Source organism: Uloborus diversus, chromosome 3, assembly GCF_026930045.1.
Source record: "Uloborus diversus isolate 005 chromosome 3, Udiv.v.3.1, whole genome shotgun sequence".
Taxonomy (NCBI): domain Eukaryota; kingdom Metazoa; phylum Arthropoda; class Arachnida; order Araneae; family Uloboridae; genus Uloborus; species Uloborus diversus.
Genome location: NC_072733.1, coordinates 157,463,530 through 157,490,714, shown reverse-complemented (window position 1 = coordinate 157,490,714; position 27,185 = coordinate 157,463,530). Strand labels below are relative to the sequence as shown.

Here is a 27,185-nt window from a genome sequence, read left to right as displayed (position 1 = left end):
TTCAATATGTTGCATAGAATTGGTTTTTGTTGCGTTTTCAATAAAAAAAAACATGCTCGTGACTCAACTTGTTTAATTTTTTTCATTCAAGCATGAAATGAGTCCAATACTTTTGGCCTACCCTGTAGAGCCATCTTATAAACAACTTGAGTCATGGAGAAAGTTAAAATAGTTATTGAAATTTTTCATTGATAATGTGTATTATATTCTACTTTTGTATCTTGTGTGCAATGTGCATTTAAATTTAAAGAAATGACAATAAACAAAAACTTGTTTTTTTATTGTAGAGACCAGATTTGTTTACAAGTAACACAGCATTTATGTCATTTTGAATCTTTGAGTCTTCAACATGCAGTAAGCAACACTGACTTTTTGGAATCAATTGCTTTGCCTCCTTTGTTACAATACTTTTTCGTTTCTAGTGAACGTTGACTGCAAAAAAGTAAATATACATATTTAAAACGGAAAATGTGTGTGTGTGTTTATTAAATAGTTCAACATGTTTTTTTTTTCTTTTTTTTCCAAATTTTGTACATCTTTTATACAGCAAGTCCTTGCTGTGTTAACCATTTTATGCATTGTTGAGCTTCATTTTTTTTCCTTTTTTTTTATAATTTTGAGCTTCAACAGCACGCCTTTGAAACTCTAAGTTTAAGAATAAATATGTAAAATTGAATGTGGAACAGATTTCCAGATAGTTACTTTAAACTAACTCAATTAACTAACAATTTTAGCAAGTAAATACTTATTGTATACATTTCATGCTTTTTATACTTCTCAAATGAATACTTGTGTATGATAACTTTTTGTTAACTAAAAATTCATACCATAGAAACATCAAAGAAAAAAAAATCTTTTCTCTATCACATAAATTTAATCATAATTTCGAGACAATTTTTCTAAAAAATCTGATTGCCTAGCTATTAAAAATACATACCGTAGAAACATTTTTAAAAAAAATTCTTTTCTCTATCACATAAGTTTAATTGTAATTTCGAGACAATTTTTCTAAAAAATCTGATTGCCTAGCTACTAATTGCACAATGAATGCACTCCAGTATACAAAATATAGCAAATTGATTTGAAAACGATCTAAATACTAAATATATTTTGTAGTAAGTTACCGCCCTAAAACCAGGGCTAAGGTAGAAATACTTAAAATACACCGCCAGCTCAGTTATTCCATCCGAGGACTGCAGTTTCGTGCTTTTTAGCACTCATCAGCCCGGAATAGGAATCACATGAGCTGGAGGCGAAAAATCTCTTAAGGGAGTCAAGAGAGCCAAACAAACTGGTATAGCTAATGCAGAATTAGCTACCAGTTTGTTTGGCTCCCTTAAGAGATTTTTCGCCTCCAGCTCATGTGATTCCTAATCCGGGCTGATGAGTGCTAAAAAGCACGAAACTGCAGTCCTCGGATGGAATAACTGAGCTGGCGGTGTATTTTAAGTACTAAATATATTAACAAACACTCTCAGAAACGCATGCTAAAATCTCATGAAATTTTCGTCGTATTTGACGATATGATTTGGTAAAAAAATGCTCCGAGTAAACTTTCGAGAGATTTGAGCATGAGTTTCTGACCCGCAAGAAAATAATCGTCGAAAAGGACAAATTGTTTTCTACGATTGATGAGTTCTTGAAAGTGAGCGATTCTTTACTTCAAAGATTGGTAAATATAGTATTATAGATACTCGAAACATTTGTTTTTAGATGCAGACGAACACTTCTACCGACATTCCTCAATTTTGAAATTTTATCAAAAAATGAGAAGTTATAAAAGAGCCTAAGTGCGAAATAAATGTTTTCTTGTAAATAGCAAATTCAGTATTTCATTGCAGTACATTGGTTCCAATTACGAAAACATGCGATAGTTTAGCAATGAAAAAATCTAAATAAATAGTAAAGAAAACACAATAAAACATGTTTTTGGATGCATTATTTGCCCTCCTGTCCCCGGTATCGAAATATCAGGTCTTAAAGTTTGTCGAAGTTTTAAGAAAAGTCGTCGAGCGAATTTCGATGAGTATTGGAAGATAGTTTTCACACTCATTGCATATGAATGTCCTGTTACATGCGAACGGTGAAATCGTCGGCGAAAAATTTATACCTCCAATATCTCGCCAAGTCTTTAAATTTGGCACATTTCTTAAAACTTCGGCTGACTTCAAGCTCTTATATATAGAAAATGGAATTCCGAGAACAGATACTGTTTGTGTCAAAAAAAGCCTTAATATACTCCTTCGATTGTTACCTATTTTAGTTCATTATATTTGTTCATTATTACAGTACTCATGTTTTCCCTGGTAAGTAAAATAGTTGTTGAACATATTAGGAGCAATGACTATTTTTCAAACCGAAAGGTCTTAAAATATTTAGCAGGGGACTGGTAATTAAATTCTATGTACATTGGAAATGAGTGCATTCTATTTGGGCCTCACTAAAAACCACGCATTGGTCATACAACTGGTATTGCATTACAAATGCATCTCAGGAATAACTGTAACGCGATGTTACATTATATAGAAGAGCGTTGAGTCCCGTATTCAAATCAGTTATTAAAATTATTGGTTAATGAAACCAGTAAAAAACCACTATGAATTGCCTGTATAAAATGTTTATATATTTAACATTCAACATCACGCCTCATATCTGACAAATACACACACGGCGTTTCTTATGAATTCTTTATGATATTTTGATTTTTCAATCATTTCGATATTACTTTTTCAATAAATCGAGTGGTTAATAATTAGTTGTGCCGCATTTTTCACTGCAAAAATATATGAATAGTTGTATAAAATTGACTATGTGGCGTGGTGTACCAATGTATACATAGAAATGTAACGGGTATTAGCGTGTAAAGGAAATTATATTTTAAGGAAAATATTTGCTGATATCCAAGCTAAAATGAAGAATCATGAAATTTCACACAGATAACTGCAAAGAAAAGAGCGGTTCATACATTTTTGTGGGAATATGGAAAACAAAACTTTAACTTACACGGTATCTGCAACGTTCATCGGAGATATTTGGACATTTTCCAAGAAAATAGTAGGCTTCTGAAGTATAGAAAGGCCAGAATTAACCCATGAGAATGTAACACTTTTTATGTCCCCTAATTCATCATTCTGCGTTACGAGAAAGTCGTATGTTGATCCATGTACAAGATCTTTTGACCTAAAATGGAATTAAATTTTGTTTAATGATAGAAATATATATATATATATATATATATATATATATATATATATAGTATATTAGAGCTTTGGCTTTGAAAAAAGTTTAGCCTGTAGCGGAAATGAACATTTTGTACAGAATTGGAAAAAGGGGAAAAGATCTATTTTGTTCAAGTCTAAAAAAAAAGGTTCCACACCAATGACCTTCAAATATTTTAAATATTAGCATATTCAGTAGAGTCAAAATATGCTAGTTGAAATAGATTTTGTGATTCAGATACCGTAAATGTGGGTTACTTTAGCCTTAGGGTCCTTCTTTGGCCCAAACTGAGAAAAAGATACAATGTTCTCTGTAAACCCCCAGAAAGCAATTTTTAAACATATTTTGACAGAATCCGTTAGAGAGCAGCCTCAGGGACTCAGTAATGTATAGAAAGCAGTTTGATAGCCCTCCAAAAAGAGCAACAAAACTGTTTTTGTGTTTCTAGCGCTAACATGCGTCTTTCTAAACTCTCAGACTTTTACATGTAGAAACTGATCTGTATCAGTTGAGAGTTCAAGTACTATTTATGAACACAATTCGATACTTTATGTAGTAGTATAGTTGTACTTCTCATTTCTGTTAAGGTTTTTATTTAAAATTTTCTAAATAACATGTCACCTAACGTAAAAATTACGATCTACTTTGGCCCAGCATAAAAACTTGAAAAAATCGGTCAGAGAGATTTGAAAAAGAAAAGGGAAACTAAATGTAAAACTCCAAAGAGAAAAAAGACAAGTAAAAACTAAGAATTCTTAACAACGGATTAAAAGAGCGATTACAGATTCAAATCTTTAGGGCTCAGTTACATGGCTTTTATTATAGAAGATGAAAAAGAACTAAACATTGAGGTTTAGAAAACGTTGCCCCAGTTGCATCTACTTCTTACAATTTTTGTTAAATTTGTTGAAAAGTTAACGGAATTTTGTTATTGTAGATAGGAATGAGCTCAGGTTTCCAGGGGTAGCTGGCCATGCGAGAGAAAAGGAGCTAAATGTTAACGGCATGGAACGCACCAAAAAGTTTAGAAAGTGACCGAAAATTTAGAATACTTTGTTTAACGAATGGTGTTACGTTAATAAAATTATTCAACTTCCAAAACGGATGAAAGGATGACAGTTCTCCGTCAGTAATTTCTGAAAAAAAAAAAAACACATTTTTAATGCACACACATTTTTAAAACTTTTTAATTTTCCTTAAAACAAATATGTGTGACTCAAAATCTTTGTAAAATGTTTTTTTTTTTTCAAATAAATAGTTTTTCCTATGAGCACAAGTCTTTCTTTGACTCTAATTAGTTCTGCAATGATTTTAAATAGGGAAAATCACTTTGGGCTAAAATTAAAAACAATTAAAAAGAGTAATGATACTTTGAAACAATGTGCTTAGTATTCAAAAACTAAATTAATAGAACTCTAGATGCGTAAAAAAAGGTTTCCTCACTTGGAAATATGAATAGCTACAAAATTATTGAGAAAAGAGGAAAAAATATCCAAAATGTGAGCCAAGGTAGCCCGCGTTTACGGTATTGATGTTTTACATTTTAGAGCAATTTTACCGTTAATTTCGCCCTCGCACGGAAGGAATATTTATGCATGACATACGCACAACGGATTTGTCAACACAAGTTAATTATAGTTCAAGACTGCACAGAAGTTTAATTTCAAAATTTCATCCATCAAACGACATCTATCAATTACCCTATTTCCGACTTTCTGTTATATATTTGAGATAAAAGCACACAGTATTTATAGTGGCATACTGGAGGTAAGAGTTGGTGTGGGAATTATTTTTCAGACACAACTGCAACAATACTTCTTTTTGCAAACAGGGCACAAAAGTCCAAACAAAAGTAAGTCTCAGGGTGCAAAATATTTTCAAACATAAATTTGGTAAGCTTGCATAATATTTGGCTTTGGCCACTCCCGAAATAAAATCCTATGTACGTCACTGTATAATTAAGTGAAAAAATCATGTGAATTGGTCAATATTTAGGGGTTGCGAAGATCAACACTTAAAGATGTTGGTTTTGCACGGAGAAAGTGGAGCTTTTACTTTTGCGCCGATATTTTGGTGAAAGAATTTTAATAATGATATTTTAAGTAGAGAAATACTGCTGAAAAGGTACAGGGTTAGCATAAAAAATATCCCGGTTCTAAGAATTTATATTTCATAAGCTTACCACTATAAATTATGCAGATAAATAAAGATAAACGTTCCAAGGTTTTTGAACGTACGTGATTACTTAAACGTGCACGTTTCGCAACGCTGGATTGGCCGTGCATGTGACGATTTATCCTTCATGCGTTGGCCGCAGACTTAATCCAATGTGATTTTTTAAATGAGGTTTCGTCAAAGACTGTTTATACACCATCATTTCCTACAACATTGCAATAACTGAAAGATCGTACATGTGTAGCCTTAAGAAAAAATTGACAGTGCCTCGATAATGTATAGAGCGAACTAGAATGCTGGTTAGATGTGTGTTGCGTTACGAAAGGCTCACTCGTCGAGCATTTGAGAGAAAAAAGAAATTTGGAATATTTATCTCTATTTTTATATATCATTTATACTGCTAAGTGTAATAGTTTATGAAATATAAATTTTTAAACCGAGATATTCTTTTATGTTAACTCTGTATTTTACATTTACAAACATCGTGAAACAAGTTTCTCAAATGATAATGTTACATATAATAGGCTTTTGTTTTCTAAGACCTAATAATTTTTCTCAGCGCAGTAGAACAAATAGAAGAAGGGTACCGTAAACGCGGGCTACTTTGACCGACATTTTAGAACTTTTTCCATCTTTTCTCAATAATTTTGCAACTATTCATATTTCCAAGCTGAGGAAACTTTTCTTTACGCATCTAGAGTTCTCTTAATTTAATTTTTGAATACTAAGCACTTGGTTTCAAAGTATCATTACCCTTTTTTTTTATTGTTTTTAATTTAGGCCAATGTTACCCTTACGTTCGAGTTACTTTGTCCCAAAGTGGTTTTCCCCTGTTTAAAATCATTGTTGAACTAACTAGAGCCAAAGAAAGACTTGTGTTCATAGAAAAAACTCTTTGAAAAAAAAAAACATTTTACAAGGATTTTGAGTCACACATAATAGTTTTAAGGAAAATTTAAATTTTTCAAAAATGTGTGTGCATTCCAAGTTATTTTTTCAAAAATTGCTGACGGAGAACAGTCATTTTTTCACCAGTTTTGGAAGTTGAATAATTTTATTAACGTAACACCATTCGTAAAACAAAGTATTCTAAATTTTCGGTCACTTCCAAAACTTTTCGGTGCGTTTCATGCTGTCAACATTTAGCTCCTTTTTCTCTCGCATGAACAGCTGCCCCTGGAAACCTGAGCTCATTCCTATCGACAATAGCAAAATTCCGTAAACTTTCCAACAAATATAACAAAATTTGTAAGAAGTAGATGCAACTGGGGCAACGTTTTTTAAACCTCCTTCAACTTTTAGTTCTTCATCTTCCATAATAAAAGCCATGTAACTGAGTCCTAAAGATTTGAGTCTGTAATCGCTAATTTATCCGTTGTTGAGAATTCTTAGTTTTTACTTGTGCTTTTCCTGTTTAGAGTTTTACTTTTAGCTTTCCCTTTCTTTTTCAATTCTCTCTGACTGATTTTATCAAGTTTTTATGCTGGGCCAAAGTAAGTCGTAATTTTTTGGTTAGGAGACATGTTGTTATTTTGAAATTTTAAAATAAAAACCTTAACAGAAATGAAAAGTACAACTACACCACTACATAAAGTACTGAATAGTGTTAAAAAATAGGTACTTAATAAACACTTAGCTGATAAAGAACAGCTCCAACATGTAAAAGTCTGAGAGTTTAGAAAGATACATGTTAGTAAAAGGAACACAAAAACAATTTTGTTGCTCTTTTTGGAGCGCTATCAAACTGCTTGGTATACACTGCTGAGTCCTTGAGGCTGCTTTCTAACGGATTTTGTCAAAATATGTTTAAAAATTGTTCCTGAAGGTTTACAGGGTGCACTGTATTTTTTTCACAATTTGGGCCAAAGAAGGACCCTAGGGCCAAAGTAGCCCACGTTTACGGTACTCAAGACATCTCTCGATAATCTTAGTAAATTGTAACAGTTTATTTGTTTGTTTCAGTGATCTGTAAACGGTAAATATTTGCAAACGAGCAATGCAAGTTTAAATCTTTCAATATATCGTGACCTGAAAGATACACTATATGACCAAATGCATTGGGACACAAAAATTCACATTTTTACGGATTTCTTGAGAAATAGTGACCAATTGCTTTGTAATGTTTTTCGCATTAAAGGTATACTTCAGCTGTCATTTTCCAATGAAAATTTCGACTATTATTCATTTAGGGAACCAGCAACAAATTTAGAAAAAGAAAAATTTGATCATAATTATTTATAGTCTTTATAGTACAAAGCTCAGATAGATCCTGCAACTGATAGTAAAATTCCAGCAGGATATATTCAAAATTAAAAACATTATCAGTGATCGAATGTGCCAAATTTAATATTTTTGGCTTGGCGACAAATCGTCAAGGGATCGTTCGCAACTAATCCGTTTTTATCATGAATCACTCTGCACGATAACAGAAAAGTGTGACCGGTTTGCGACAAAGAAACGGTGAAATTCTCTATTTTACGAAATTTTCACTTTCTTTGCGCAATAGGAAGATATTAGCAGATTTCAATAATGTTTTTAAAAATGTTTTATGTCTTCACCAATTGCAACTTCTTTGCTCTATATTAAGTCTTAAATTGCTCTATATTAAAAATTTTGTTTTTATCGCACCACACCAGAATAAATATATTACGAATACATGTCACGTACTTCGATGATAACTTGAGGGTGTACGTATTCTTGGTTCCTTGAACAGTCAAAGTTATTTCTCCTTTCCTATTTTTAGCCCCAGCTTTTTTCTGCAACTTTACAGAGACATGGTATGATGCCACTGTATAAAGAAAATCGAAATTAGTAAAGAAAAATGAAAATAAAAACTTCTTCAAAAACTCTGATATTCATGAACGGTTAAAATTATTCAAGATTTTGCTGTAGTTAAGGGTTTAAAATTTATCCAGCAAGCCAAATAAATCAATTAATAAACAAAAAGCAAATAGATACATAAAAACAAACAGTTTGGATAAGATAAACTTTCTACTTGCAACTCTATCTTGGATTATCGTAATGCACGAGGTCCATCGATAAATCTCATCGAAATATTTTGATAGGAATTTTCTCAAGAGCGAATTTAGGCAATGGGGTTAGCTCTTATGCCTCTCTCAATCTCAACAAAGATTGCCTAAAAACTTTTTGAATAGTAATTTTCTGGCAGTGGAGGCTAAGGAGCACAGCACTTTTTTTTTTTGGAGATATTCAATACCCCTGCTTTACTTAACATCTCGAGTTTTTGCTGAAGTAATGAACACTTAAAATTTCGTTCAAAACAATGTTTCTCCACTTTAAAAAAATGTAAAAAAATAATACCAAGTTTAATTTGTAAATCTATAGTAATTTTTTGTAGATATCTTTCAAGAAAAAAAAAATCTTGAAAATTAAAAATTGTATCACTTCCACCGAGCATGAAAAGTTTTGAAAAATATTCAAAGAACTTTTCTTTGAAATTGAGCCTATTTTTTTTCAAGCAAATAATGTTGATTAATATTACTCTTACTAAAAACATTATTCAGAATGTTGTCGCGATCAACTGAATCTGGGCTTGAGATCGACCGGTCGATCGCGATCGACGGGTTGCCTACCGCTGGTTGTAAACAACTCAATTAAACGAACATTGTTTAATCAACAATTTGATATTTTCACGTTTAATTTTTATCGGAATTATTAAGACTAAAGCCAATAGAACTGTTAACATACGAAATAAACTACATCGAAAAAGAAATGAAACTACCTTTGGGCTGAAAATGAATAACTAAAACAATTTTAGCAAAACACAAGACTGTTCAATTATTGCACATACTTCTTTCGGAGTTCCTTGTAACCTTGGACGAAACATACGTAAGAGATAATTTATAATTTTCGCCTTTACGTTGTTTCTCGTTTTACTTTTTTAAAAGCTAAACGAAACTAAACGCAATATATTAATGCAAAGTGAATTGCCAGTATAAATGCACAACTTTTAAGCATTAAAAAACTGTAAAAAGATCTAAATTTTGTCTGTGACGTCAAAAGTGACATACACATGACTGCTAATAGAAATGAACTGTCCGAGTAATTTATAGTAAAATATCTTCTTGTTTTAAATCCATTAGGGAGATCTCTCAATGAAATCATTTCCCTAAATCAGGAGTCTTTTAAAATATTGATAGCCAACCAGAAAGTGGGTCAAACACTTTGAATGAGCCTTTTTGATCTTCAGCATAATGTATTTTAGTTGATCGCAGCCGCATCTGCAAAATCCATGGTAACGTTGCAAAATATGACTACCAAGATCCAGAATCCTTTCTTAGAGACTGCAAATTACTCCGAGGAGGAGCCAGGAGTCATATAGAGTCATGTCGAGTAAAAACTATTGAGAAGAGGTAAAATGGAGGGAGTGTAGACTTTCATTCATGAAATCAAGACCCCAATCAAAATATATCAAGTCACATGATATATTTTAAAGCAAAACATTGGAAGAAATCAGATTTCTTTCGCTTGTTTCATGTAAAACGTGCCAACCATTCGTCGTTGTTGAGTCACGTGATTTGGAGTTATTGGGTAAATTTTTGCTAAGTCAATGATTGGATTTGCTTCTTCCATTTTAATTCCTGCTCTAAGGCATCCGAAATTAATTCCACAATGTGGCCTGCTTGCTCGTAAACTAGGAATTCTTATTTTCTAACTACTCTCGGCATATTATATTACCCGCAGAGTGGGCAGAATGGTAAATCAATAGAATATAAAAGATGCTAAAATAATTATTTTTGTGCTTCCCGCACTAATTTTATTAAAATTAATCGCGAAAATTTACGTGTTAGGTATGAGATTTGCGAGTTGAGTCAGAAGTAAAATGTAACAGCTTTTCTAAAAAAAAGTCTACTATGTTTTTTCCTTCTGAATATACAAAAGTTATGGTTTTTCTTTTCATATTTTCCTATTTTTCACTAAATGTATTCAATGACTGCTCAGGGTCATTTAGTCTTATTTTTTATTTCAAGTTTGCTGCGATATTAAACACCCTTGTTTTAATGCCTTCTTAATATAATCGGAAAATTCCAAATTCAAATTTAATTCAAAATCATGTTAAGTCATACTTGAAAATTCTGAAGTCCAATATTTTTTTAGAGGCATTATTAGAGGATGCTAGTTCATTAAAAAAAAAGAAGAAATGGATTAAAAATTCATAGTTTTAAATCTTATTATTAATAATATGAATTTCAGACTTACGCCAGAAAGGTACGTTTGAACCAGTGGATAAAAACATTTTGACTGATTTTTTGTCATTTTTCTTTGGCTTATACTCAATAGCTCTCATTCCCATGATTGCACACTTAGTACCATCCTTTCCACAATCATGGCATAGACCAGCTAAATAATCCTCGTAGCTATCACATTCATAACCAACCGGAGGAAGTCTCTTGTAATTGATGGAGTAAATGAAAAAATCAACAGCTCTTTGATGATTACAAGAAGTGAAACGTCGTATGGCTGAAACGAAACACATACTTTTGTTAAGAAATGAGGAAAAATATCAGATTTAAATGTTTTTAGACGTTCTAAAGTTTGAACCAATGTTGATGCAATGTATAAAACAAATAGTAAACTATTATCAATTTGAATCTAGTTGTTCTTTTGTGCTGCTTTTCCCTTTGATGGGATCTAAATCAATGTGAAAAATTTGCATTATAGTTCACTTCACTATTGTCAACACTCCACTAACTACAGAAATAATCTTTTTTACATACATTCCACTTGCAAAATTGTAAACAAGCAACGATGCTTCACGAAGGAATCATGCTTCCGTAATGCCTGAGTCTGACATTCCTGACTTCTCTTGTTCTCTGTCGGTTTTGAAATAGATTTGTTTGAAGACTAATGGCAACAATTGTGAGCTGGATCAGATTTATTTCTTTACATCTATACTAATAATTTAAACCTGAAGAGTTTGATTGAACGCGTTTATCTCAAAAACTACTGGTTGAGTTAAAAAATTCTTTTTGTGTTGAATAGTCCATTTATTAAGGAAGGCTATAGGCTATATAACATCACGCTATGACTAATAGGAGTGGAACAGCAATAAATTGTGTTATGGTGATCATGATGCATTTCTTGTTGCATCAATAGCTCGAGCTTTTGTTGCCCGAATAGCTCAGTCGGTAAAGCGATGGGCCATCTACCCTAGGATCTCGGATTCAAACTCAGCTGCGGGCGGGAAGAATTTCATCCTGTATTAAACACCTCATTTAAAAATTAATTTATAACTGAAAGGTTTCCAATTATTTTTTATTGAATTTTTTTTTCGATTTCCTTATTTAACGGAAAACATCGATATGGATAAAGGTATGTAATATTTTACTATATATATCACAACGTGATGTACTTAAAATAGTTTTTAATACATTGTTGTGATATTAACGCGAGTGAAACCACGGGCACAACAAAAAATAAAGGGAATTATAAATTGTTTCTCAATATTATAACTGACCCAGGCAACGCTGTGTATGTTTTCTAGTTGTTTATTATAAATATGTTGTATCTTATTTCATTTTACTTCTGTCGGAAAAAAATATATATATAGTTAAGTTTTTTTGCATACGTACCATCAAAAAGTCCTTCCAAGAAGATTGAATGTACGGCTGCCCCTTTACATCCGGGTTGGTTCTGTCCGTTGTTGGGGTAAAAGTCAACGTGTCCAACAGCTTGGGACATTCCTAAAGCTATTCCGACCAAAAAAAAAAAAAAAAAAAAAAAAAAAAAAAAAAAAAAAAAAAAAAAAAAAAAAGAGGGAAAAGTTTTGGAATATCAATAAACCATATCAAGTTGTAGTTTCAAAGTACATTTCCCGGAAAATTCTTTTCTAGTTTAATATGAAAAATTTGTATTGTCTGTAGTCTAAATTAAACTTGGCAATAATTACCAAAATTATTGTTTTATTGTTATCTCATCATTAACAGGACATTAACATCATAAGCAACATTTTAAAACTACCTTTCTTATTAGGCAACATTCTGTTACTGCACACTTTGAAAAAAAAATTTCTACAGAGGGCGAAATTTTTCAGCTATGGCATGCTTAATGGTTAGAAAAGAATCTCTTTTCTTTTTAGTGGGATGAGTTTAGAAATAAATTAAACCTATGAAAAAATAGGAAAAAGTTTTTCAAAAATTCATAAAAAATACAAAAATTGCCCTATTTTCAAAGTTTTTTTCATCGTGATTTAAATAAAATTTCCTAACACACGAATATTAAAAATATTACTCTGCCTCAATTCGTCTGAGGTAAGTGCTAAAGTTTGTCATTTTCCCTAATTAACTTATCAAAAATCGAACTTCGAGGTGCACATCTTCGGCAAAAACTACCCCTATATTCCCCAAATTTCATCACAAACACACACAAACTTCCCATTTTATTATATGTATTGATATTTAAAAGAAGTTATCTGACAACCCAAAGGAATAATATAATAAATAAAAGTTTTCCTGTAATGCACACATACTTCACATTTATTTCATAATTATCCTAAAAAGAAAACGCATAACGCATGGGGGTATTTAACATGGGGGTATTAAACGCATTTGGGATAACTATTAAAATTTTTAAAATACTGTACCCAGAAACTTCACTGAGGAGGAGTCGGTGTGGATGACGTCAACGAAATCAGCATCAGTGGGATCAATTCGCACGCTAGGAGGCATATTTTGGAAGTATGGTTGAGCAGGATCAACAGCTGAGAATGATAAAAACAGCTTTTAATAATAGTATTTACAAATAACTAAGAAATGATTTTTTAGGCCTTCAGAACAAGGATAGTACAGTTCGCTATAAAGTATAAAATTATTTAGTTCAATATTTCTGCACCTAGGTTCAAGAACAATCAATGTCAGATTTTTGCAAATTTAGTTTATGATAGTAGTCAATGAAGTAGTCAACTTTTCGGTGCAACAGCAACCAATGTACCAAGTATTCAGTTATATCAATCATGTTTACCTAATTTCTTATATTTTGCTTTTTTTTTCAAAAGTCAGTAGATTTATTTAGTACTAAAAAACATTGTTACTTATAATTCACATAAGACACTAGAACCTTTATAATTATACATAAACTCCTTATTCAACATGAGATAATAATCTCTTGAAGTGTTCAAACTTACACTAGACTCGGAAGTGAAATTCAGATAGAGACAGAATGAAATAGGAAACTATACGATCATTTTCTCAAATCTGATATTTTTGACATTGGTTGTTCTTGTTCCAATATGCAGATTTTTGAACAATGAAAGAAGAGCCCTATTCATAATTTTCTTTCTCATCCACGTGTTATGAATTTTTACAAGTTTAAAAATATTCATTTTTCATCAAAGATAAAAATGTTCTTCATAAATATTTGTCTGTGTCAAAAGATTGGTCAAATATTAATGAAAGTGATACCAGTGATTCGTCCTAGTTTGACCTTCTTCAACCTTTCCCCAGCATAGCCAGCAATGTGTGAGCCAAGACTGTGACCAATGATATGGCAATCCATTGGGTTAACGTTCAAAAGTTTCTGTAAAGAGAAGTGAAATATTTTTATTGTACGCATAAAGCATTTTTTATAGATTTTTATTATTATTTTTTTTAACATTGTGCATTACGCATTTATATTCAATATTCTTACTACATATTTTTTTCAAAAAAAAAAAACTGAGATAAAACTCATGAAAAGTGGAGAAATGTATCGTATTACTTCATGTGCTTTAAGTTACAGTCGAAAGATCATATTTTATATAAAAAGAGTTTTGAGCATTGCAATACTTCCAACGTGTCTTAAAATTGAGTTTCTCTGTTTGCAGCAATGCATCGACGCAAGGATTAGTTCCGGCTGAATTGGATAAAAAGTGCTACAAATCACATAAAAATTTTTAAAAAAATTCTAATTAATTTATCTAATAAAAATAAGGTGTAAATATGGGCACCCTTCAAAAAAGTCACCAAAAATAGTTTAAAAACAGGATAAAACTATGCACAATGGTAGAGAACTTATTTATTACCCGGAAAAAAAATGTTTAGATAAATCTCAAACATAACTGGCGATTTCAGCCCCGTACAATCTAAGTGTGCCCACATTTGGCAGACTTAGGTTGTGCCGAATGTAGGGCACATATTTCATCCACACCTCTTCCTGAGTGGCTTCAAGGAACTTTACATTCCGAAAAATACAAGTTGCATCGCTCGAGAAACATTTTTTGTTTTTTTAAAAAAGGATGTGGTATAGTTATGGGAACTTTTTCAATGGGGGCCCATTTTTACACCAACTACTCCTAAGAAAGATGGTCACTCTCACATGTAACGTAAAAGCGTGCGTGATTAAAGGTGTGCTTCAAAAAGTAGCTTAAGATCTCTGCTTTCCGGATGTAACTGGGAAATTGTTTTTAACTAAACATAAGAACATGAAAAGAAAACGATTTCACATACCTCTAAAAAGTTTGCAGTCTAAAAAAACACCGATTTGACAACAACTGGAGCTGTATCCACACTACTTGAAAGAACGTTTTCAACTGCTGTCTGTTATCTTATATTAGTAAATGGCACCATATACAGTCTTCACTGCTAGTCTTCAGTACCCTGCTTAGCCACTAGGGAGGGGTGCCCATATTTACACCTGTGTGCCCATTTTTACTTTTCCTCTAAAGTTTCTACCGACTTCGTGCTTCTCTTCAGTCAATTTTCGATAAATTAACAAGAAAAGAAGATTTACCTAACAGATTATGAACTAATTGTTACGTTGTTCCTTAGTGTATTGTCGCAAATAGAGAAACTCAATTTTCTGTGTTAGAAGTTTCGCTTCTAATGCCGGAGGTCATGGACTCGATTCCCCACGTGTGCCCTGGGTGTTATTTCCTCTCTATGTGCCGTAGATCTTTCTTGTGCTGTCTTATTTGTAAACAAATAAAGAAGTCCAACCTTTCGAGGAAATGGCACCAATCTTTCTGTAGTGTTTATTAAATACAGACACAACAACAACTAGTGTTCCATTTGTTGCAAATTTGTAGCAATGAAAAATTGTCCAAAAAGTCAGTTCAAGTTAGAAATAAATATGCATTGTTGATTGGTATGCTATAGGTCTATACCTAACTATATACGCACAATCAAACACAGTATATGTGTAGATTAAAATAATTCGTATAAAATAACTTATTGAAGCAGCTGCCAAGGGCTACTTCTTACCGTAAAAAATAGATGAAATAAAAAGAAAATTCTGAAAAAAAAAGACGATTCATTTACTCCCCAAAGGGGGGGGGGGGTTATATACAGTAGGCGCCGCTTAATGTGATCACGGTTAATGTTATCATTCGCTTAGTGTTATCAGAATCACGAAGTCCCGGAACACTTTTATGTTAACATACGTTAAAAAAAGTCGGATATTGTAATCAGCGTCTTCGTTTATTGTTATCACTTTTCATAAACTTTCAAGTTTTCCCCCGTTTTTGTTCCTCAATTAACAGAAATACATAGGCAAACCCTGACGAGACTAACTTTCTTTGTAGCATTTTGTGGTTTTTAATAGCAGTTCAAAATTTTTCTAGGAATGAAGCTACAGAAAGTTCGCCCCCCAGTGACCACAGACTCCCCCTAAGAAAACTTTCTTTTGCACCTAAAAAAAAAAAAAAAATTCAGTCGTTGGACATGTTGCAGGCATTGATGTAGGACCTCCATTGTTGCCATTACTTTGTAAACTATTTAAGAATTGTGTCGAGATTGAAAACAAAGCGAAGTTAAATTAAAATTTAAGCAACAAGCAAAACCATGCTCTAAAAGATAGAAAAGCTGATTGTGCTTTGAAACTTGTTTACGAATGTCAGGGAAAACGGTCATATTTTACTTCACTTATTACTATGTGATTAAAAATTGCATAATTTAGCTTTAACTTTTTATAATTCAGATATTTCCATTCTGTTAATTTAATAATTTATAATTTAAAACTGCTTTCAGTTGAGTCATTGTGATTTTAATTTGAGGTTGGGAAAATAAATGCACCTTAATTGGGAAAAAAATTATTTTGTGTCTCCTGGATTCTTTTCGGTTATTGTTATCAGCCGGTTATTGTTATCAAATTGTATTTGTCCCAAAGTGATCACATTAAGCGGCGTATATGTATTATTAAAAATCAAAATTCATCGCACCTGTAAGGTTTCAATCATTAAAGCAATTTCGGCTCCCACGACTCGAGTGTTGGCTGTAGCTTGAGTGTAAGGTAATCGATTTCCTTTGCTCCAGTCAACGACTATGACGTTATAATCTCCTTGTAGCAACAAATTGTCTTTAAGTTGCTGTAAAACAAAATATTTCAAGTTAAAATTATCTTGAAGTCATCAATATCATTAATATTGTTAATATTCTTCGCATAAGTACTGAATTTCTTAGAAATCATTATGGTAGGAGAAAGAGGGGCATATGTGAATATGGGTATGTTTTACTAAGGTAACTTGAAGTAAAAAATCTTGAAAAATCCTTAAGTGGTTGCAGTAACTGGTCTTACTACCACTGTTTATTTTACGTAAAAATGCATTTTAAATTACTTCTGAGCGAAACATAATTTTACAAACAATTGTGTATTCATTCAAGTAAATTTATGACAGTTTATTTTTTTTACTGAATAAAGAACTCTTTATTTTTGCAAGTTATTCATGAGGTAGATGATGGTGCACTTATGAACACAACATCTGGGGCAGATGTGAACACTTTCTATGTGCCTCACCATTATATTAATATTGGTATAGTTTATTAGAAGAAGTTTGAAAAAGTGTGTAAATTATTATTATTTTTCTATAATCAATTTATAAATTTATTGTTAACTAGCCGCCTGCGGCGACCAGCTGGTCCGCCTTTTTACGCCATTCGCCTTTTTACGCCAGGGGTGAGGCCTTCGGCGGCTGCTTAAATAAATTTCGTGGCGGTGTCAATCAATCTATATCTACCTATATCATTAATAATTTGAATAAAATATTTTCTAGATCTGTCTCCAGTTTCGTCGTTTGGAATATTTTTAAAGGAGGGGGAGGGGAGACACAAACGACGTACTCTTCATGCAAATTTGGTCGAAAAATAACAAAATGCACTTCCACTTTTATGTGAAAGCATTGTTTTTTCAAAGTCATGGTGTATGTGGGAGAGGGAGGGGGGCATTGACATCCAATGTGCAAGCAGCCACCTACGGCGGCTGTTTGGCTAACTTGTCATTTACCTTTTTACTTCAAGTTTGCCGCCTTCGGCGGTTGTTTAAATAAATTTGGCAGCAATATTAATCAATCCATCTCTATCTTTTTTTTGTGCCATTCACATTTTTACGCAAAGATTGCCGCCTTCGGCGGCTATCTACCTTTACAATCTATCTCTACAATTTCTTATCCATCTCTATTTATTATGACCTCCTCACCCATTTCCTAATAAAAACAAAGAACACTCAAAAAAACCGCTTTTTTTATTTAAGTAGAGCAAAAAAAAAAAAAAAAAAGCTCAAATTCCCCGTAGTGTGCAAAAAGTAGCGTTTTGACAAAGATAAAAAAAATCTCGCTCTTTTTATTGAATTAATGCGCACAACTATGAAATGTAACGTAATATAGATACAGCGGAAGGTCCAACTTGGGGGGAGGGGATGGAAAAAGAAATAAATGCAATCCCTAAATAAAACAAAAAAAAAAGGAAAGAAAAAAAGCAAGCGCTGCCGAAAAAACACGTGGTCATCACGTCAGAAAATGTAGAAGTAAGCTATATAGTAAAAAAAAAAGATTAACATTGCTTGCGATTAAGATTCCATCGTAAATATCGAATCGAAACCCAAGTAGTGACGTCACAGGCATAAAAGATTGAAGAGCGCTTTTTTCGACTGATGCGTGAAAGGACATGATGTGTTCAGCATTAAAAAAATTGTAAAAAAAAACTATTGCGTATTTTTAAGAACTTTTTTCTTCTGAAGAGGGCGAAATGTTTTTTTTATTACCAACTTAAATTTCAGAAATGAGGCTTTGATACTTCTCGCAGGATGATATTAGAAAAAAATAAAACCCAGAAAAACATGCAAATTAAAGGTTTTTTCAAAAATTCATAAAAAATACAAAAATTGCTCTATCTTCAAAATTTTTTTTGTTCATCATATTTAAAATTAAATTTCCAACACTATAGTACCAAAAATATTTGTCTGGCGCGATTGGTTCGGGGTCTGTGAGGTTAAAAGTACTAAAAGGTGCTAAAAATCACATAAAACATTAAATAACTTTTTTTCTAATTAAAATATCAAAAATCGAAGCCCGAGGTGCACAACGTCAGCAAAAACTACACCTGTATACCAAATTTCATCCTCCTAGGCCTTACCGTTTTCCCGAGATGCGCGCCACACACACACACACAAACATCTTATTTTATTATATGTATAGATTATTTTTTAATTCATTTTTTGTCACGAAATAGTTGGTCAAAAATTTATTGCTATTGAACAATTACAAAAAACAAAAAGGGCACGTGCAGGGGCACATTTGAACAATTAAAGGCGTTAAAATACCATAAAGTAATGAAATGATTTTTTTTTTAACTCAAAAGATTTCATGGAACAATGAAAAAACTATTCAATCATGTGGATATGTTTACTCTGATAATAAATATGAAAAAAAACTTTAATAATATTTTTTGAAAAATAAATAAATGAAAAAAAAGTTCGTGTGCCTCTCTTACATAAAAATTCTCCCTAATCTGTTTAATTAAATTGCTTTCAAATTTCACCATTGAGAAATCATAAAAATAAATATAGTGGGAAAAAATCCTCTTTGAGCCATATCTGAAACCTGTGAAAATAAATAAATAGACTGTCTTATAATACCACCGACGAATTAAAGCGTGTATCGGAGAAGAAAAAAAATCTTGTAAATTTTCTGTAGTCCTTTTTAAAACGAGCATTTTTTCTTAAGCATAATGCTAAAAATGTTAAGAAAATAAGTTTTTCTTTTGGTAAATTTAAAGTTTTTTTAAATCCTTTAAACGATTTCTAAAAGATCAACGACTGCTTCAAATAATTCGTAAAATAACTATAGAAGTATATGGAATTAGTAATGAAGATGCGTTAAAGCATATGATATCTGGCATTGGTATTCAGAAAAAATTGTGTTAATTTCTGGCTAGCTAACTGCTTTTCACTGAACTTGAGTTGCACCACTTGAGCTCCTTACATTATATATATATATATATATATATATATATATATATATATATATATATATATATATATATATATATATATCCTAGGTAGTGGCACAGTTTGATCTTTAACTGTTATCGGATATAATTTATTCAATACGTTGAAAATAAGGAGTGGTTCTTAGCTTGCTTTATTTATAGCTAAAAATAGAGAGTCAAAAATAATGAAATCAAGCATACGTAATGCGTCAAACATACGTAAATCTTGCTTATTATGGAATATATTGAACTTGATATTGGAAGATATTGAGAATCTTACGGTGCTAATGTTTTTGAATTTGTTACGAGAACAATGATCAAAGGCCAGATATTAAGTAAAAAATAAGTATTCAAATAGCAATTAAAAAAATTCAATTTATTTCTAAGAAATTAAAGTTTTCGTAATCAAATATCGCAGTTTCGAAACATAATTTTTTTAGGTTTTGAAACGTTCTTATTTTTTTTTTCATTCATATTTTCTACACTGTATAATGTAGTATATCGTTGATTTCTTTAAGTTTTTAGAAGTTACAGTTTTATTTAAACTTCAGACTGTCTTTTCAGTTTTTTTCACTTCTAATTCACACGAAATTTTATTAGAAGAAGACAATAAAATTGGAACAGTTTAATGGCTACAACATAATAAATGACTCAATCATAAAAATATAAATTAATCTATGTGGTAAGAAATATGCTCTCTTAGAATACTAAATGAAACGTACAATTAAAGAAGTGTGAAATATGTAACATGTTATAAAAAAAATTAAAATCCATTAACTAGTAGTTTCAAAGCTTTTTCGATCCGTCTGTAAACTTTGAAAAATCACTAGTGAATAAGATTTACGGGAAAAGAATCAATGAGTTACGTAACGATTTATTGTTTGTAAAAAAAAGGGGAGTAGGGGGAATCTTCATAACGTTTGCAGAAAAAGATGAGCTAGTTAACAATTTGAATTGAGGTCATTCTTTCAGATTTGAGATTTAAAAAAAAGTAACTATAATCCAAAAAATTTAGGTATTTCCAATCAATTTAAATTACATGTGCAAAAGAGTCATTTCACATCAAGCCACTGGGTGCTAAGTGCCATCATGTCTTAAATGGTTTTCATTATTTTTTTGATGAATCGAAATCTATGAAATAAATTCTAATTTATTTTTGAGATTTTTTGAATAAAAATGAAGTTTTGGTGAATCTTTTCAAAACTCACTTTTGGATATGAATTTGGATATGAATTTAGAAAATTGTCCTTAATACACTTCTCTTCCACCTGTTACTCTGACATGGGTTTCAAATTAAACCTAATATTTTTCTCTTTGGATATAATCATCAAAACATAACTTGTGAGTAATAGAGTGGCACCATTCATCATCTAAAGTCCGTTGTTGTGTTTTTCAATTGATAGATCATGTGTCAGAGGTACCAACTAACACCTGCAGTGTATTTTTTTTCTGGTGTGACAAAATCATGCCTTTGCTATGTTCGAAGAAAAGAAAGGTTGCTTTTTAAATCTTTGAAAAAAAAACTAAAACTTGTTTTGCGAAAAATATTTTTCAAAATCAATGTTTATATAAATTTAAAGACCATTAAAATTAAATAAAATACAAAAACTTTTTGGATTAGTTAAAACTAGAAAATGAACAACTAAAGTAGATTTGTATCAATCGTAGTTAAAAATTTGTTCACTTTGGAAAAGTTTTGTGTTTCAACAAAACTACTATACATTTGCGGGTCCGCCCTTTTCAGCTCAGTAAAAAAAGGGCTTGAGTTTACCGTCTTTCATAGAAAATGTAATAAATAAAAGTAATAATAGGAAGAAGAGTTAAAAAAAAATTTCTTATGGTCTGATTTCGCATATACCTGAACAGCCTTACGGCGGCATATGAATGCCTACCCGCTTTGAGTGACTTACCCGCTTTGGGCCACCCTCCCCTATGTCAGATTATCTTCAGCAGGTTGTTGATCGCTAAAAAGTCGATTATGAAGCGGGGATCGGATATTAAGTCTGCCTTGAAAGTCCGATGCAACCCAGAATGTATCCAGAATGCTGGATGGTCTGGTCACAGCATAATTTACAAGTAAGGTTGAATTTTTCTTCAACGTTCATAGGTGGGCAGTTTTGTGTCTAGATGAAACAGTCTGAGTGCCATGGTCACATTTGAATTTTAGCAGAGCGCCAGGTGAAAATTATTAGCTGTAAATTGATTCGTAAATCAGTTAAATTGTTTGAAAATTAAATTCATTGGAGACATTTTTCAAAATTCTTACCAAAAATAGTAACTTTGAAAAGTGGTCGAAAATTGAAGTTTTGAAAAAAATCTGCAACGCTTAGTTTTATTCAGAGAATCTAGAAAAAAATAATTTACGCTTATGTCATAGATTGCATCACTTTCCCAAAAGTATAATAAAAAACACCCAGGACATGATACCACTGCTGATTTTAATTTGAATAATTTGACGCGGAATAATTCCAATGTTTACAGCACCAAATATCCGAAAGAATGTTAATTACCTTCTGAAATAATATATCCGTCAATGCAGGGCTATGAAGATGAGATAAGCTACCGGGGTTCCTCGAAAACATTTAAAATTTTCTCATACCTGGTTTGACCAGCAACTTTCGGTCGTTCTCGAGGAGACTGTATACAAAGTACATACCTTTGCTTGCTTGAAGGATGGTTTTGAAAAAAGAGTGGAAGCCTTTTCCGGTTGCAAAGAAAACAATTCGCAATTGTTCATTAATTAATACCCCAAAATATGAGAGAAATCAAAGTCGTCTTTTTGGTGCCAATGAATTGAAATTTTGCATAGCGGAACTTTCCATTGAATGCTATCTCTAACCATCGCCACTGCCTTTTTCAACATGGAGTTTCTTTTCTTTTTTTTTATTTCCAATGGAGCTGCATAAGAGGCGTTTGGGCCATAACCAGACCTAGTGTGCTCTCCTACAATGCATCAGTCTTTCATGTGTCGCCATTAACGCGCTGATGCATGACACAATAGTTTTTTTTGACGCCCAGTTTCCACCAGATGGAGGCACCTGGACTCTCTTTGATGCAAAATTGCACTAGGAATTTAATTTTGCCTAGGGAATTCTAAGCCAAACGAATATCCTAGGGATCTTTTACATGACGCGTAATCATAAGACATGGACGCTGATGATTTTCTGCATCTCGAAAATCCACCAACTGGCCACCCCAGTTCAGAACCAGGCGTCTAACCATCAGGCCACCAGCCGGCCACATGACGTTTCTAAAACAAATCAAATCGTTCAGGTATAGTGAATGGATATTTATAAGAAATTTACTCAAATACTAACCTCCATCCACTTTCCATAAAATGTACTGTCAATGAAGCCATGAACAATGAATTTTGTCTCGTGTGTAGGATCCAAAGGAGAGCTCGTGATCTCATTTGGTTTGCTCACATCCAAGTAGTGGACTTCTTTGGGATGAAGTTTCGTGTACAAATGAAATTGGGTCCCAACAGTCAATCTGTCCTGAGGCAACACATTTATTGGACGGTAGCGGAAGTGGAAGAAATCTTTTGTTAACTCAAAGCAGCCAAGTCCTGTTATGCAGCGCTTGTCACCTGCAAGAGGAACATCATAATTTTCGAAAACAAAATAAGAAAACCCGGTTATAGAGCATTTTTTTTTAAGTTTCAGTTTCCGACAAGAGATTTTGTTAAGCTTTGAATTAGTATTAATGTATTAATTTGTTTTAATGATAGTGAGAAAAGGGCAAGTGCGTTTTTTAGCAAGTATTTAGTCGGAATATATATATATATATATATATATATATATATATATATATATATATATATATATATATATCATTCTGTTTCAGCCGCTGTTAAAGGTGGAACACATAGTGCACACTTCCTTATTTATCCACTTTATCCTCCAGAAGGAACTTCACGCAGAGGTTCTAGTCACTTAAGAATAATTCTAAAAATGGGAGACTTTTTCAAAAAATTAAATTATAAAATACTAGTGTTAGTAAAATTTTTGAAGGAAAAAAGTTGTTAATAAAGTGTCATGTATACTTTACGTGCTATGAGCAAGCTAAATATTTAAATTTTCACGTAGAATTTTTTTTTTCATTAACCATTTGCTATTTGCATGGAGAGAAAAAAATCCATCATAATGACACTAGTATTTTTCCTTGCTAATGACACATTTGAACTTAAACGAAATAATAAACTATACAATAAGTTAATGTAATAAAAATGCTTGTGTTAATGTAAAAAAAAGTTACAGTTTATAATAAAAAATGCAAAATACAGATGAAATTGATTAAATTCTGTCCATTACAAAAACGTAAAGAAATGAAAGAAAATATCTAGATGGAAATCAAATCAAAGTAATTTAGATATGTGACGAATATGAGGAGATCTATTAGTGTTGCTCGAAATCATTTGAAAGCTTGACGGTTAGGCTAAAATCAAAATAGATGAGTTTTAAAATTTAATGTTTCATCATTTATATGATTATTTTAATGTGAAGTAACAAATGTAAGTATTCAAGAAATGGGGTTTCTAATACCGATGCACAGTTGAAAAAATGCAGAAGATTTACTGACGACTAGTTTCATTCAGTAAGATTACAGTCTTAAAAATGCCTCCCTTGTCTAGTGGCCAGAGCAGAGAAGTCTGGAAGCGATGGAGAGGTCCCGGGTTCGAATTCCGGCTGGGGCATGGATGTTCTTTCTCTCTCCTCTCGTCGTCCTTTCTATGTGTGAATTTGTTGTTATGCTGTGAATGGTTGCTTATCTTATAAACGGGTCCTTATGGGGTGTGTGTACTGTGGAAGTCGGACTTCACAACAAATTAGGGAACAGTTGGAAAAGTGAAGCAGCGCACCCCAAATTGCCTGCTGGCATTCAACAACAAGCCTTAAACAACGCTTCCATCTGATTTTCCTTTTTGAAAACAAAACAGTTAAAAAAGAAAGATGCATCCCACTGATTCTGTTTTTTTTTCTTGTTGTTATAAATGTTTACTGTAATTCACTACTTAAAGAAATAGAAAAAATCATAAAACTCACCAACACGTGCTTGCTGCACAATGGAACCTTCTGGTGGGGTGAGTATATCTCCATCAGCTGTGTACAGGACACTCGAATTCCATAATGGATTAGCTGCCACAAGACTGACACTAAGAGTCAGACCTATGTAAACTACAAATCTGACCATTTTTGCTGCTGTGCTAGAACCATCAACTGAAAAGTCTGATTGATCAACAGTTTTTATTCAGTCACGATAAGAGGTTTAAGATACAAATGAGATGAAATGCCATTGAATAATTGGTTTAAAACTGATAAAATGGCGATGTTCCCATAGCAGATAAAGTTTTTGTTATGCTGCCACCCGCAATCATATAAGAAGGAATATAAGAGAAATGGAAACTTTATTCCAAATTGTTTATCAATGCATTGTACGTCTTTAAAGTTAGTTTTGTCCTTGGATGAAAGAAAGGATTTATTGTTTATCAGTGAATAAGATCAATAATCCATGATCGCAAACGCATTTATAAAATTCTGGAAATTCCCACGGTCTTTCGTGAAGAACTTGATTAGTTTCAGCTGTGTTTTATAAGACAGAAAACATGCAATAATACAAAAATCATATTCATGTACTATAAGTAAATAACAGCAACTAATTTAAGTGTTTTTACGTTTAACTTATTGAAACTAAATACAAAAAATACATACTACCGATAATTCTTTTAAGGTTTAATTTTTGAAGCATATTTTCCTTTATATGAAGAGCGTCAGTTTAATTTTTACTTCTTTTTTTTTTTGTTGATATTTTTTTAAAAATATTGTTAATTGATCAAATATAGTGCTGTAATTTATTACTTATATTATTATATTTTGGGTGGAAAATGGATATGTTACTGAAGTAAACGGTATCTGTATAATATTACATGAACTGATAGAATCGGGTTACCAATCAAATCAACTATTTGAACCGCTGCTCAAAAATTCTCATAATAACTAGCGAAGAATTTCTTTCATATTGTCATGAACTAAAAACGAGACCAGCTAGAAAAACTCACTACACCATTTCAGAGTGTTAATGTATGAAATCCTTCATTTTGATAAAATATATGATTTTTAAATGATAAATTTAACTCCGAAAAGTGAAACATTGTATCTTTCTTCAGTATAGTAACGACAACCATGTGCTGTAGTTAGTAGCAGAAGAGTGGATACGCTACTTTGTCACCCGCTTAAATGTGACATTTGTAATTCATTGGCTCTTGACAGAGAAAAAATTAAAAAAAGGATGAAGAGAAAGAGTGTCATTTCTTTGGTGAAATTTTGGTGAAAAGATAATTTAACTGGTTGAGCCCTAGGTGACAGCAGAACAATCCAGAGAATCAAAAGTTGTTCTCACGTTTTTGATCATTTTCAAGTATAATCAAGGAGCAATCGCCTGTGATGTATTTTTCAGGCAAAAAAGTAATTTTTATCGTTTCTAGTTCATCTTTCTTGTGCTATTTTTCATTAGCATACCGAGAAGGAAATTGAATTATTTGTATGTATCCAGATTGATATATGATAAAGACTGTATACTTATTTTTCACATTCGCTTTTTTTTTTTTGCAAAATTGCTATTTTGTTTCATTTGATTTTATAACTATTTTAAATTATATGCATCACTTAATCAGTTTAAAAGTGAAATGAATTTAATCCCACTGAAAGACATTTTTTGTTCTTCACTTGCAGTCAGTCTTTTGATTTAATATCGATATCTATTTGAAACGCTTCCAGTTTATACATTGTTCTGATCAAGCTAAACGCAACTGGAATTTGCTTTATATAGTTTGATAGCGAACTTAATTTGATATTCAACCCATCTTTGCCTCCCTCAGTTATTAACTAGTCTTTATTTTATTGTAACTGAAGTACCTTTTATTTTATGATATAAAAGTCAATAAAAAAAGGACCTAAAAAAGGCAAAGGTGGTAGAAAACATATCAAATCAAGGATTTTGAGAAATACTTCGGTCAAAGTCGACATTAAAAAGATGCACAGTATTGAAAAAATAAAGAAAAATTGTCAAAACATTAAGAAAAAGGCCATGAAGCCAAAAAAAGTGCGAAAATTAGATTAATCTCTAGATGGTGAATGTGAAATAGAAAGAAAAAATAAAAAAAAAAATTAATTAAAACTCATGCCTCAAGTGATGTAGGTGATGATTTCAAGACTTCACAAATACTATTACGTCATTCAAGTCATTTTTATCAAAATAGTTAAAAAAAAAAAAAAACTACAGAAAATCTCTGAAAGTCGAAATTGTTTGCGATTTCATTTTAAGAATGCGTATTTCTCCACTTCATCTATATTTCAGATATTACCTTGAGATCTTTTCTAAAGAAGTTGTGATAGACAGATTTTAATAAAGGTGCTGATACCACGTTAGGCAATGCCAGCTTTGCATCACTGACTTTTGAGACTTTTTTCTTATTCGAATTCTAAGGGAGAAAATGAACATTTAAAGTTGGGAGATATTCTTGACTAAGACGTACTAGAGAAAAAGTATTTATAATATTAAGAATTGGGAAGGAAAGGCTTCGCAATTCCTTAAGAA

General features: G+C 31.9%; 1 protein-coding gene across 1 annotated transcript; it reads right to left on the bottom strand.

Moving 5' to 3' along the window:
- Positions 1–253: 253 nt before the first annotated feature.
- On the bottom strand, positions 254–24,950 carry LOC129218559 (pancreatic lipase-related protein 2-like). The gene is made up of 10 exons (XM_054852864.1): positions 24,635–24,950; positions 22,907–23,178; positions 16,547–16,693; positions 13,815–13,929; positions 12,998–13,114; positions 11,988–12,104; positions 10,615–10,875; positions 8,062–8,182; positions 3,004–3,180; positions 254–432 (listed from the first exon to the last, which is right to left on the bottom strand). The coding sequence occupies exons 1-10, from the start codon at positions 24,780–24,782 to the stop codon at positions 345–347; spliced, it is 1,563 nt and encodes a 520-aa protein (XP_054708839.1). The 5' UTR covers positions 24,783–24,950; the 3' UTR covers positions 254–344.
- Positions 24,951–27,185: the final 2,235 nt, after the last annotated feature.

Bases quoted from the DNA above. Each gene is read 5' to 3' on its own strand.
- LOC129218559 (XM_054852864.1), bottom strand. From the start codon at position 24,782: ATGGTCAGATTTGTAGTTTACATAGGTCTGACTCTTAGTGTCAGTCTT. The intron at 16,694-22,906 runs GTTAGTATTTGA...TTTGTTTTACAG, and splicing joins TTTATGGAAAGTGGATGGAG to CAACTTAAAGACAATTTGTT. The intron at 3,181-8,061 runs GTACGTGACATG...ATTCCATTTTAG, and splicing joins ACCCTCAAGTTATCATCGAA to GTCAAAAGATCTTGTACATG.